This window comes from Magnolia sinica, chromosome 15, assembly GCF_029962835.1.
Source record: "Magnolia sinica isolate HGM2019 chromosome 15, MsV1, whole genome shotgun sequence".
Lineage (NCBI taxonomy): Eukaryota > Viridiplantae > Streptophyta > Magnoliopsida > Magnoliales > Magnoliaceae > Magnolia > Magnolia sinica.
Genome location: NC_080587.1, coordinates 31,612,313 through 31,627,494, shown reverse-complemented (window position 1 = coordinate 31,627,494; position 15,182 = coordinate 31,612,313). Strand labels below are relative to the sequence as shown.

Below are 15,182 nucleotides of genomic sequence, written 5' to 3'. Positions count from 1 at the left end.
CAAGAAGTTCTTAATGGTGGACGTTCAATCCACACTTTGTGGTGCACACGTACCTCATTTTTTGGATCATGCATTAAAATGATCTTAGAAAAACGATGAACGGCGTGGATAAAACACTTAAGCCCCACCGTGATGTAAGTGTCATGTAGACGTGGATGAAGTGAAAAAACAAATATCAGCTTTATCCGAAACTTTTCCAGCTCCCAAGAAGTTCTTAATGGTGGACGTTCAATTCACACTCTGTGGTGCACCTAACACCTTTACGTGGATAAAACACTTACATCACAGTGAGCCCCACGGAGCCCTGCCCAAACGGTAATCCGGGGGTAGGACGCAATCCGCATCCATGATAAGTTTGGATCATGAAAAGTAGCTTCAAGTATATGATCAGTTCGGATCGCCGAATGATCTGAATAATATGAATAATTTGGATCCACTAAATGGCCCAAGCATGTCAATGTTTTTTATCCATCGAAATAGCCCATGTCAAAGGTTTGGATCACTAGAAATGGCAAAATGATATAAATTTGGAAATTGTAAAAAGAAACCTGACTGTTTGAATTGTGTATAGAACTGAACAGGGTCCTACAAAATTAACGATGTGGATCACTGAGAACCAACTTCAAATATTACGAATAGATGGATCAACTTAACATATCCATTGGGATGGGTCATGGAAAGAGGCTTCAATCATATGATGAGTTTAGATCACTAAGACCAGCACAAATCATATGATGTATTTGGATCGCTGAATGGGCCGAATCATATAAGAAGTTCAAATCCGTTGAAGTGGCCAAAGCACGTCAAAGGTTTTGATCCATTGAAATGGCCCAAGCATGTCAAAGGTTTGGATCACTAGAAATTGGCCAAATCATATGAACAATTTGGATCATTTGTAAAGATGAAGAGGGTCCTACAAAATTTAGGGCATGGATCAACTTAGCATATCGATTGCCATTGACCATTAAAAGCAACTTCGAACATATGATGACTTTGGATCATGAAAAGCAGCTTCAATCGTATGATCAGTTTGGATCGTCGAATCAGCCAAATCATATGAACAATTTGGATCCACTGAATGGCCCATGCATGTCAATCTTTTTTATCCATCGAAATGGCCCAAGTCAAAGGTTTGGAACACTAGAAATGGGTCAAATCATATGAATATGAAACGTTAAAAGGAACCTGACTGTTTGAATTGTGTATAGAACTGAAAAGGGTCCTACAAAATTAACGTCGAATCAACCAAATCATATGAATAATTTGGATCCACTGAATGGCCCACGGATGTCATTCTTTTTTATCCATCGAAATGGCCCATGTCAAAGGTTTGGAACACTAGAAATGGGTCAAATCATATGAATATGAAACATTGTAAAAAGAAACCTGACTGTTTGAATTGTGTATAGAACTGAAAAGGGTCCTACAAAATTAACTATGTGGATCGCTGAGAACTGACCTCAAAAATTATTAATAGATGGATCAACTTAACATATCCAATGGGATGGGTCATGGAAAGAGGCTTCAATCATATGATGAGTTATTATCACTAACAGCAGCACGAATCATATGATGCATTTGGATCACTGAATGAGCCGAATCATATAAGAAGTTTGAATCCGTTGAAATTGCCCAAGCACGTCAAAGGTTTTGATCCATTGAAAAGGCCCAAACATGTCGAAGGTTTGGATGACTAGAAATGGGCCAAATCATATAAACAATTTGGATCATTCGTAAGTTAAAGAGGGTCCTACAAAATTTAGGGCATGGATCAACTTAACATATCCATTGCCATGGATCATGAAAAGCAGCTTCAATCGTATGATGAGTTTGGATCGCCGAATGAGCCGAATCATATGAATGATTTGGATCCACTGAATGGCCCATGCATGTCATTGTTTTTATCCATCGAAATGGGCCAAATCATATGAATTTGGATCGTTGTAAAAAGAAACATGATTGCTTGAATTGTGTATCGAACGAAAGAGGGTCCTACAAAATTAACGAGGTGAATCACTGAGAACCAACCTCAAATATTTTGAACAGTTGGATCAACTTAACATATCCATTAGGATGGGTCATGGAAATAGGCTTCAATCATATGATGAGTTTTGATCACTAACAGCAGCACGAATCATATGATGCATTTGGATCGCTGAATGGGCTGAATTGGCCAAATCATATAAGAAGTTCAAATCCGTTGAAATGGCCCAAGCACGTCAAATGCTCTGATCCATTGAAATGGCCCAAGCATGTCAAAGGTTTGAATCCCTAAAAATGGGCCAAATCATATTAACAGTTTGGATAATTTGTAAAGCTGAAGAGGGTCCTATAAAATTTAGGGCATGGATCAACTTAACATATCCATTGCCATGGATCATGAAAAGCGGCTTCAATTATATGATGAGTTTGGATCATGCAAAGCAGCTTCAATCATATGATGAGTTTATATCGCCAAATGAGCCTAATCATATGAACAATTTGGATCCACTTAATGGCACAAGCATGACAACGTTTTTTATCCAAGGAAATGGCCCATTTCAAATATTTGGATCACTAGAAATGGGCCAAATCATATGAATTTGGATTGTTGTAAAAAGAACCCTAATTGTTTGAATTGCGTATCGAACTGAAGAGGGTCCTACAAAATTAATGAGGTGGATAACTGAGAACCAACCTTAAATATTATGAATAGATGGATCTAACTTAACGTATGCATTGGGATGGGTCACGGAAAGAGGCGTCAATCATATGATGAGTTTAGATCACTAACAGTAGCACAGATCATATGATGCATTTGGATCGCTAAATGGGCTGAATCATATAAGAAGTTCAAATCCTTTGAAATGGCCCAAGCACGTCAAAGGTTTTGATCCATTAAATTGGCCCAAGCATGTCAAAGGTTTGGATCACTATAAATGTGCCAAATCATATGAACAGTTTGGATCATTTGTAAAGCTGAAGTGGGATCTACAAAATTTAGGGCATGGATCAACTTAGCATATCCATTGCCATGGATCATGAAAAATAGCTTCGATCATATGATGAGTTTGGATCATGAAAAGCTACTTTAATCATATTATGAATTTGGATCATGAAAAGCAGCTTCAATCGTAAGATTTGGATCGCCGAATGAGCTGAATCATATGAACGATTTGGATCCACTGAATGGCCCAAGCATGCCAATGTTTTTAATCCATCGAAATAGCCCATGTCAAAGATTTGGATCACTAGAAATGGGCCAAATCATATGAATTTGGATCATTGTAAAAAGAAACCTGATTGTTTGAATTGCGTATCGAACTGAAGAGGGTCCTACAAAATTAACGATGTAGATCACTGAGAACCAACCTCAAATATTATGAACAGCTGGATCTAACTTAACATATCCATTGGGATGGGTCATGGAAAGAGGCTTCAATCATATGATGAGTTTAGATCACTAACAACAGCACTAATCATATGACGCATTTGGATCGCTGAATGGGTCGAATCATATAAGAAGTTCAAATCAACTGAAATGGCCCAAGCATGCCAAAGGTTTTGATCGATTGAAATGGGCCAAATCATATGAGCAGTTTAGATCATTTGTAAAGCTAAAGAGGGTCCTGCAAAATTTAGCACATGGATCAACATTACATATCCATTACCATGTATCATGAAAAGCAGCTTTAATCATATGATATGTTTGGATCATGAATAGGAGTTTTATCGTATGATGAGTTTGGATCGCCGAATAAGCCAAATCATATGAACAATTTATATCCACTGAATAGCCCAAGCATGTCGATGTTTTTTATTCATCAAAATGGCCCATGTCAAAGGTTTCGATCACTAGAAATGGGCCAAATCATATGAATTTGGATCATTGTAAAAAGAAACATGATTGTTTGAATTGTGTGTAGAGCTGAAGAGGGTCCTACAAAATTAACAATGTGGATCACTGAGAACCAACATCAAATATTACGAATAGATGCATCTAACTTAACATATCCATTGGAATGGGTCATGGAAAGAGGCTTCAATCATATGATTAGTTTCGATCACTAACAGCGGCACTAATCATATGATGCATATGGATCGCTGAATGGGCCGAATCATATAAGAAGCTCAAATCCGTCGAAATGGCCCAAGCACATCAATGGTTTTGATCCATTGAAATGGCCCAAGCATATCAAAGGTTTTGATTGTTTGAATTGAATATCGAACTCAAGAGGGTCCTACAAAATTAACAATGTGGATCACTGAGAACCAACCTCAAATATTATGACTAGATGGGTCTAACTTAACATATCCATTGGGATAGGTCATGGAAAAAGGCTTCAATCATATGATGAGTTTAGATCACTAACTATAGCACAAATCATATGATGCATTTAAATCGCTGAATGGGCCAAATCATATAAGAAGTTCAAATCCGTTGAAATGTCACAAGCACGTTAAAGGTTTTGATCCATTGAAATGGCCCAAGCATGTTGAAGGTTTGGATCACTAGAAATGGGCCAAATCATATAAATAGTTTGGATCATTTGTAAAGTTGAAGAGGGATCTACAAAATTTAGGGCATGGATCAACTTAGCATATCTATTGCCATGGATCATGAAAAGCAGCTTCAATCATATGGTGAGTTTGGAAAATGAAAAGTAGCTTTAATCATATGATGAGTTTGGATCATGAAAAGCAGCTTCAATCGTATGATGAGTGTCGATCGCCGAATAAGCCGAAACATATGAACGATTTGGATCCACTGAATAGCTCAAGCATGTCAATGTTTTTAATCCATCGAAATGGCCCATGTCAAATATTTGGATCACTAGAAATGGGCCAAATCATATGAATTTGGATTGTTGTAAAAAGGACCCTGATTGTTTGAATTGCGTATCAAACTGAAGAGGGTCCTACAAAATTAGCAAGGTGGATAACTGAGAACCAACCTTAAATATTATTAATAGATGGATCTAACTTAACATATGCATTGGGATGGGTCATGGAAAGAGGCGTCAATCATATGATGAGTTTAGATCACTAACAGCAGCATTAATCATATGATGCATTTGGATCGCTGAATGGGCCGAATCATATAAGAAGTTCAAATCCGTTGAAATGGCCCAAGCATGTCAAAGGTTTTGATCCATTGAAATGGCCTAAGCATGTCAAAGGTTTGGATCACTAGAAATGGGTCAAATCATATGAACAGTTTGGATCATTTGTAAAGCTGAAGAGGACCCTACAAAATTTAGCGCATGGATCAACGTAGCATATCCATTGCCATGTATCATTAAAAGCAGCTTTAATCATATGATAAGTTTGGATCATAAAAAGGAGCTTTAATCATATGATGAATTTGGATCGCCGAATGAGCTGAATCATATGAACAATTTATATCCACTAAATGGCCCAAGCATGTCAATGTTTTTTATTCATCGTAATGGCCCATGTCAAAGGTTTGGATCATTAGAAATGGGTAAAATCATATGAATTTGGATCGTTGTAAAAAGAAACATGATTGTTTGAATCGTGTGTAGAGCTAAAGAGGGTCCTACAAAATTAACAATGTGGATCACTGAGAACCAACATCAAATATTACGAATAGATGGATCTAACTTAATATATCCATTGCGAGGAGCATGAAAAGAGGCTTCTCAATCATATGATGAGTTTAGATCACTAATAGCAACACTAATCATATGATGCATTTGGATCGTTGAATGGGCCGAATGGGCCAAATCATATAAGAAGTTCAAATCCATTGAAATGGGCCAAGCAAATCAAAGGTTTTGATCCATTGAAATGGCCCAAGCATGTCAAAGGTTTGGATAACTTGAAATGGGCCAAGCATTTGGATCGTTGAATGGGCCGAATGGGCCAAATCATATAAGAAGTTCAAATCCATTGAAATGGCCCAAGCACATCAAAGGTTTTGATCCATTGAAATGGCCCAAGCATGTCAATGGTTTGGATCACTTGAAATGGGCCAAATCATATGAATTTGGATCATTGTATAAAGAAACATGATTGTTTGAATTGTGTGTAGAGCTGAAGATTTTCCTACAAAATTCACAATGTGGAACACTGAGAACCAACATAAAATATTACGAATAGATGGATCTAACATAACATATCCATTGGGATGGGTCATGGAAAGAGGCTTCAATCATATGATTAGTTTAGATCACTACCAGCAGCACTAATCATATGATGCATTTGGATCGTTGAATGGGACGAATAATATACAAAGTTCAAATCCGTTGAAATGGCCCAAGCACGTCAAAAGTTTTGATCTATTGAAATGGCCCAAGCATGTCAAAGGTTTGGATAACTAGAAATGGGCCAAATCATACGAACAGTTTGGATCATTTGTAAAGCAGAAGAGAGGCCTACAAAATTTAGGGCATGCATCAACTTAACATATCCATTGCCATGTCAAAGGTTTGGATCATTTGTAAAGCTAAAGAGGGATCTACAAAATTTAGGGCATGGATAAACTTTGCATATCTATTGCCATGGATCATGAAAAGCAGCTTCAATCATATGATGACTTTGGATCGCCAAATGAGCCAAATCATATGAACAACTTGGATCCACTAAATGGCCCAAGCATGTCAATGTTTTTTATTCATCAAAATGGCCCATGTCAAAGGTTTGGATCACTAGAAATGGGCCAAATCATATGAATTTGGATTGTTGTAAAAAGAAACATGATTTTTTGAATTGTGTATAGAACTGAAGAGGGGCCTACAAAATTAACGATGTGGATCACTAAGAACCAACCTCAAATATTATGAATAGATGGATCAACTTAACATATCCATTGGGATGGGTCATGTAAAGAGGCTTCAATCATATGATGAGTTTAGATCACTAACAGCAACACTAGTCATATGCTGCATTTGGATAACTGAATGGGCCGAATCATATAAGAAGTACAAATCCGCTGAAATGGCCCAAGAACATCAAAGGTTTTGATCCATTGAAATGGCCCGAGCATGTCAATGGTTTGGATCACAAGAAATGGGCCAAATCATATGAAAAGTTTAGATCATTGAAAACAGAAACCCAACCATATCAAGAATTTAGCTTACTAAATACAGTTCAAACATTTGAAACAGTTTGAATTTAATAAAATGAGCCCACACATTGACAATTTCAAATTAGACCAAATTATAAAAATAGATTGGATCACTAGAAATGGTCCTAATACTTTATGTTTAAGACAACAAGAAATAAACCACTATAGCCAACTCTTGTACCAAAGTCTCTAAAAAGAGAAAAGTCACCATTGTACCTCCCAAGGGCCAAATTAATTCAACTAACTAGATTAATGAATATGGGCCTGAACATATTGATGGATTGGCATAAAAAATTGAAATGCTTCCTCCAACCCAAGGGGGTATGGGTCATTCAAAACAAGCCACATATATGAACGGCTAGGATCGCTTAAAATGGCTCGGGCACATCAATGGCTTTTGTCACTAAAAGTGAAAATCAGCCCAACAATTAGTTGGGATAAGTATTAGATGATGATGATGGTTCATATTATTGGAAACGCACCAAATCATATGAGTGGTTCATATTATTGGAAACAAACTCTTACCTATTAATAATTTGAATCACTAAATACTAATCAATCATGTAACCAGCTTGGATTATTGAAAATGAGCATAATTCAAAGACGACATAACTCCTCTCTTAACATTTTTCTACGCTCGTGCAATCCAACAAGGAGTATATAGCATTAAGTGATAAGATAGGTAAACAAAGGTCTGACTATATCAAACCGATCTAGATCCAATCAAATGAAGGGTTTAGATCACTGAAAACAACCCCAAAATATTAAGTGTTGTATTAATGGATTGGTGAAAAGATGCATAAGTATACCTACTAGTTTGCATCACTAAAAAAGGCCTCAACTAATGAAGGGTTTACATTACCAACACAACTCTAATCATATGAAGGGTATGGATCACATAAAACAAGACTAAGCATATGAACGGTTGAGATCACTTGAAATGGCTCAAGCACATCAAAGGTTTGTGCCACTGAAAATGAGCCCAATCATTAACAAATTTGAATCATTAATAACTTTTGGTTCATGCAACATTCACTGATTGATTTGTTAAGTGTATGCCTTAATACGAATAGTGTGGATCTCTAAAATAGTTTAATTATAAATATTAAGGGTATGGATCACATAAAACAAGACTAAGCATATGAACGGTTGAGATCACTTGAAATGGCTCAAGCACATCAAAGGTTTGTGCCACTAAAAATGAGCCCAATCATTAACAAATTTGAATCATTAATAACTTTTGGTTCATGCGACATTCACTGATTGATTTGTTAAGTGTATGCCTTAATACGAATAGTGTGGATCACTAAAATAGTTTAATTATAAAATGGACCAACTATAGCTAACTCTTGAACCAAAGTCTCTGAAAATGGAAAATTCATCGGTGTACATCCCCCAAGAGTCGAATCACCTCAACCAACTAAATTGGATTCAATAAGATGAAGGATTGGCGAAATTAGGCCCGATCATTTAAATTGTAATAACTTTTGGTTCATGCGACATTCACTGATTGATTCGTTAAGTATATGCCTTAATACGAATGGTGTGGATCACTAAAATAGTTGAATTATAAAATGGACCAACTATAGCTGACTCTTGAACCAAAGTCTCTGAAAATGGAAATTTCATCGGTGTACATCCCCCAAGAGTCGAATCACCTCAACCAACTAAATTGGATTCAATAAGATGAAGGATTGACGAAATTAGGCCCAATCATTTAAATTGTTTGTAAAGTTAAAGAGGGCTCTACAACATTAACAGTATGGATCACTGAGAACTAATCTCTATAATATGTATAATATATTAATATAGATCAACTTAACATATCTATTGGCATGGGTCATTGAAAATAACCTCAATCATATGATGAGTTTGGATCAATAAAGAAGCGAAAATAAGATAAAGGACCAAATCACCTCAATTAACTAAACTAGAAGCAATAATGAAGGATCAGCAAAAATAGGCCCCATCATTAAAATTGTTCATAAAGTTAAAGAGGGCTCTACAAAATTAGCAATGTCGATCACTGAGAATTGATCTCAATAATATGAATAATATAGATTAACTGAACATATCCATCGACATCGGTCATTGAAAGTAGCCATAATCATATGATGAGTTTGGATCACTTAAAAAGCAAAACTCGAGCATTAGGATCACCAAATGAGCCAAATCATATGAACGGTTCGGATCCACTGAAATGGCCCAATCGTGTCAAAGGTTTCTATCCATTGAAATGATCCCAATCAATATATAATTACTATAAAAATTTCGAATCCAAACAGCAACATCAGTGTATTTTGGTGGCGATTTGACATTCAGGCAATGTAAAAATGCCAACATTTCAATTTACCACAGCAATCAATGGTCAAATGCAGATGTTGTCAAGAGGCAGGTAAAGCAATTTGTAATTATTGCACATTTTCTTTACATTACCATGTTAATTGGTGAAAAAAACAGGCCCTTAAGTGTGCAAAAATCAGCGCTCTTAGTTCTTAGTCTAAGTGTCTAACTATGCATGTCAAAGAATGCCAAAAGAACACCAATGCATAACTTCTATAGCAAAGTGAGTGAATCATATTGATGGAAGCAGCATCTGAAATTATGACAATCAAATAAACATACCTTGCTTGTAGAAATATCCCCCTTAGATACCAAGGAACCAACTATAAATTCTAGAGCTGCTAGATCGCCGATACTAGATTCTATAGCAATGCTCGATAGATTTGCAGCAGTTTCTGTAGGGTTTCTTGTCAAATAAATTGTGATGAATGCATCCTCAACAGCTGCATGGATAGACTTGTCCTGCGAAAATACCTACAGAAATCCAATGCAAACACACCCTTAAATGCTTGCCAAGATTGCTTTGGAAGTCTAGAAGAATTGTAACACAAATCAAAGAGGATGCTTACAAGTGGCAACATTTTCCGGAGAGAGGCCTCAGAGTCATCAATTTGGAACTGTCTGCACCTCATCAGCAAAAGAATCATGTTTTCAACATGAGTGGCAGAAGATGAAGACAGCAGTTGGACCAGAGTCGGCATTGTGGAGGATATGCACTTTGAGAACCTCAAACATGTCTCAAGTGATGCAACCAAGGCACTGGTCTGCTCTAGGTTCCCAAAATCCAGCGTAGAAGAATCCTTGTTGACCCCATCTTTCACACTAGGCAAACAACTATCAGTAACGCTGTCTTGCTGCTCTGACTTCAGCCTGATAAACCTTTCCATCTGCTTCACACGTCTCATTGTCTGAAGGTATCCCGTCCAAAAACGCTCTCAGAAGGTGCATTGGGTTCCATCTCTTCCAGTTTCTCCTTGTATTTCTCCAAGGGCGCTTCAAATGATGAAATGTGAAGTTGTGGACCAAACGGGTTATGCTGCAACATCGTGATGAGTAGATTCAATGCCGCTTTCCTCACGAATGCACTCTTATCCTCCAATGTCCCAGAAGCAACCGAAGCAACATCGTTCCACAGACCAATTGAAACAGCATGTTCTTCGCATAGTTCTGCCCACACCTGAAGAACCTTACTCCTCGAATAGGCTGAAACATCCCGACACCGCCCGAGCAAGATGTCCAGCATAGCTTGCTTGCTGCGCGATTGGATGGACCTGGTGTACTCGAATCACCATCTACAAACTTAAATGCCTTTGAAACCAACTTCCCCAAAACCCCAAGAATAGATGGAGAATACAGATGGAAAGATGACCTGGTGGAGAATACAGATGGAGAATCGATTTCCCAGAGGTCAATCAATAGATCAAATCAAAAGAATAGAGACAAAATACATCTATCTGCCCTAGAAATCCCTGAATCGCACATCGAAGAACAAGAGATTAAAGGACATTCAACCAGAGAGAGAGAGATGACCTGGTGGTTGTTGCCGGGGTTGGGCTGCCATGAAAATGCAGACTAACGGAGCAGATCATATCATCATCTTCTCACCATCATCGCCATTATAGATAGGAGATAGATCGAGGGTTTCATGGAGCGAGAGGAGACCGGTGAGAGAGGGAGGAGGGGGGTTGGGTCAGCAAAATGAGTTGAAACAAAATCGAATTTGTGGATTAGTTGCACTGCATCATTTGGGGAGAAGGAGGAGATGGAAATTGGGGATTCGACAGAGAGGCGGATGATGTCGTCACATCCGTCGAATTCGAGGTCGTGGAGGTTAGATGGGAAGGTGAGAGGTGGGCCATCGACCGATATCGATCGAGAGAGAGCTCTGAAACCCTAGAAAAAGCAGAGAGAGAGAGAGAGAGAGAGAGAGAGAGAGAGAGAGAGAGACGCTTCTTGGACCGAGTCGGGAGAACGAAAAAAGAAAGCGGAATGTCATCGGTAGAGAGACGACTGTTACAGGCCTTGCGTATTAAGCAAGATTACTTATCGGTGGAGAGACGACCGTTACAGGCCTGCGTATTAAGCAGGATTACTTAATAACCAAGATTGGATGGGCAATCCGTGGTTTTTAAATCGGATTGCGTACTGAGTTACTCATTACGCTCTTATCGTACTGAGTAAACTCAGTTGGGCCCACCCTGAATGTATGTAGTCTATCCACACCGTCCATCCGTTTTTCCAAATAATTTAAGGGGTTGATCCCAAAATTTAAGCATATCCAAAGATCAAGTAGATCATGCCACAGGAAACAGTGGGAATAATGATTTCCACCATTGAAACCTTGCTAGGCCCCACAGTGATGTTTATTTGTCATCCAACCTGTTCATAAGATCATACAAACACTAATGAATGGAAAACATAAAAATAATCTTGATCCAAAACTTATATGGCACCAAGAGGTTTTCAACGGTAGATATTCAATTCACACTGTTTCTTGTTGTGTGATCCATTTGAGTGTTTGATATGCTTAATTTTTGGGCTGAACTCCTAAAATTATCCGATAAAATAGATGGACGGATTGGATCAAATACATAAATCATGGTCTACCTCATAGAGTTTACTCAGTACGCTAAGTGTACTGTGTTACTTAGTACGCAATCCGCTTCCTTGATTTTTGTGAGCAATCCTTCGGACGGGAAACGGCTACTCCCCCTGCCACCAGCCCCTGGATGGTGGTCGGTTCTCTGTGAGCCCACCATAATGTATGTGTTTCAGCGGACACCATAATGTATGTGTTTCATCCATTCCGCTCATCCATTATTAAATATAATTTTAAGGCATAGAAATCTCGGTTGGACCACATTGTAGGGAAAAAAAAATAGTGATTGGATATCCACCATTTAAATCATTCTAAGGCCCAATTACTATTTATTTGACATCCAATCTGTTTATTAGGTCATATAGACCCAGATGAAGGGAAAAAACAAAGATCATCTTGATCCAAAACTTTTATGGCCCCCAAAAAGTTTTCAATGGTCAAAGCTCATTCAGCACTGTTTCCTGTAATGTGGTCCACTTGAGCTTGGGATATACTTCATTTTTGGTTTAACACTATAAAATGATCTAGAAAAATAGATGGACGACATGGATGAAACACATACATCATGGTGGGGCCCACAGAGCATCGACCACTAGCCATTGGCAGATGGCAGGGGAGTAGCCAAACCTTTTGTTGGAAGTTCATGCGCAGGAATGTTGGGTGGGCCCACCCTCATGTCCTTGAGAAATCTATCCGTTCATCCATTTTGTGAGCTCATTTTGGGATATTAGACCAAAAATGAGGTGGTTCCAAAACTAAAGTGGGCCGCAGAGAGGATACAGTGGGGATTGTGAGAATCGTTGAAACATTCTCATGCCCATAAAAGCTTTGGGTCAGGCTAATTTTTTTTATTTCCAGTTCATCCCAGTGATAATGACCTTATAAACGGTTTGGATGGCATATAAACATCAAGGTGGAGCCCAAGAAGGTTTCAACGGTAGGTATTCTCTTGTGGCCCACTTGAGTTTTGGATTCACCTCATTCTTGCTCTCTTGTCATGAAATGAGCTCACCAAAAGGATAAAAGGGGTAGATTTCCCAAAAACATATTGTTGAGCCCCTCCCAGCATCCTTGCACTTACTGCGAAAGGCCGTCCGAATCCTTCCCCTTTTTCCAAGTGAGCTAATGCTTGAAAACCCAGCGAAGGTGGTCCCCACTCGTGCAACCCACCGTAATATATATGTTGAATCCACACTGTCCATCTATTTCTCCAACTTATTTTAGATCATGGGCCTATAAATGAGGCCGGTCTAGATCTTAGGTGGACCACACCAAAAAAAAAACAGTGAGGACATGTCATCCACCATTGAAACCTTCGTGAGACCCACCTTGGTGTTTATTTGCCATCTGACCTACCGACAAGTCTCGTAGACCTGGTGGAAGGGAGATCAAAAAAGTCAAGTTAATCCAAAAACCTGTGGAGGCCACACGAGTGGGCCATACTGCATGGAAGTGCCTTTGCACACTGTCCAAGCGGGGGACCACCTCATTAGGCCCAACAGAAATGTTAGCTGTTTGGGCCAGGCTTAACAGTTAGGCTCATTCAAATTTTAAATGTGCCTAGCTTGGCCTTGGCCCATTCAGTCCTAATCGAAACTGGGCATATACCTTATAAAATCAAGGTATGGTACAATCATATGCATGGCCTAAGAGATTGTACAATAATGTATGGGATTTCAGTTTGTACAAAGTGGGGCCTATTGCTCCCAGATCTGAAGCGTTCATATTGTGGTGGACCTCCCTAGTGAGCGAGGTATACAAAATTCCTTTTTTTTAAAAATACGTGGGCCAACAAAGAAATGGGTTAAGAATGAGAAGTTGAAACTTTGAATATTTGAGATCCTATTTCAATGATCCCAACTTTTTTATAAGACGGATCACCTTTTTAATGGAAAATATTTGAAAACTAAAAACTCCTGTATTGAAATGTTTCAACATGTTGATTGTTTGACCTTTCCTTAGAAGATGGAACGCCTTCTGAGCATTGGAAGTCAGTCATAAAAGCCTAACGGGTAGGATTACAAATGCGATTGGTTGGGTCGGGTTAGGTATGGGATGCTGGGTCGGGTTGAGTTTAGTGGCACCCCCATACTTGACCCATTTAAGAAACTAATTGCAGTTTTATAGTAAGACCTGACCCATTCAAATTTAGGGCTAGTTAAGGTCAGGTCAAAAATCAAAAGTGGCATACCCATTAATTTAATGGGTCGATACTAACCCTCTAATACAAATCTAACCTGTTTATCACATGAGTCATGTAAGGTCGATGAGGCTATCAATGGGTACCCGAACCGTTTATCACACAGGCCACGTTTGAGGTCAGTAGGGATGTCAGTGGGTACTCAAAGAACCCTTCCCGCGAAGCTGATCCAATTTTAATGAGTCTAAGTTGAATAAATGACCCAAGAAATCATGTTAAGTTTGGTCTAGACAATGGATTCATCTATACTTTTCTTCTTCTTCTTCTTTTCGGATCTTGGGTAAAATTAAGTTGGGTTATCTAGCCTAGCCCATTAATAACCTATGTGGACATAGGGGTGTACACAAACTGAGCTAGCTCGGTTAACTTGCTTGACTCAGCCCGAAAAAGCTCGAATCGACTCGACTGTAACTGAGTTCGATCCGAGTTGAGTCGATTTTTACAGCTCGAAAATGAGTTCAAGCCGAATTCGAGCAGGCCCCAGCTCGACTCAACTCGGTTCGACTTGGTACACCACTATATATACCCCCTTTAAAAAAAAACCTACTTCATATAACAAATACTCTCCCTCCCTCCAACTCGAACTCAGCCGCTCGCACGCCTAAACCCTAACCCATCCATCTTCCTCCCTCTCCCTCTACTCTCTCATAAGTCATAACCCATCTTCCTCCATCTCTCTCTCCTCTCTCGGGCACTCGCCTCGCCGTCCGACCATTTCCCTAAATCCCCTGTCCAGTCATTTCCCTAAACCTTAACCCATCTCTCTCTCTCTCTCTCTCTGCTCTCTCCCTCCTCTCTCAGGCACTCGCCCGGTCGCCCCTGCTGTCACTGCCGACATTATTCTTCAAATACTTCATCAATTGCAAATTTGTAGTTTGCTTAGGTGCTAACTGCTAACTCTTTTTATTTATTTTAATGTTTTAATCTTTCTTTTGCTTGGTTTTGGCTGGCATGTGATATAGTCTGTAGAT

General features: G+C 38.8%; 1 protein-coding gene across 1 annotated transcript; it reads right to left on the bottom strand.

Moving 5' to 3' along the window:
* Positions 1-9,435: 9,435 nt before the first annotated feature.
* Positions 9,436-10,717, bottom strand: LOC131227303 (condensin-1 complex subunit CAP-D2-like). The gene is made up of 2 exons (XM_058223074.1): positions 9,982-10,717; positions 9,436-9,886 (listed from the first exon to the last, which is right to left on the bottom strand). The coding sequence occupies exons 1-2, from the start codon at positions 10,315-10,317 to the stop codon at positions 9,626-9,628; spliced, it is 597 nt and encodes a 198-aa protein (XP_058079057.1). The 5' UTR covers positions 10,318-10,717; the 3' UTR covers positions 9,436-9,625.
* Between the last annotated feature and the right edge of the window lie 4,465 nt (positions 10,718-15,182).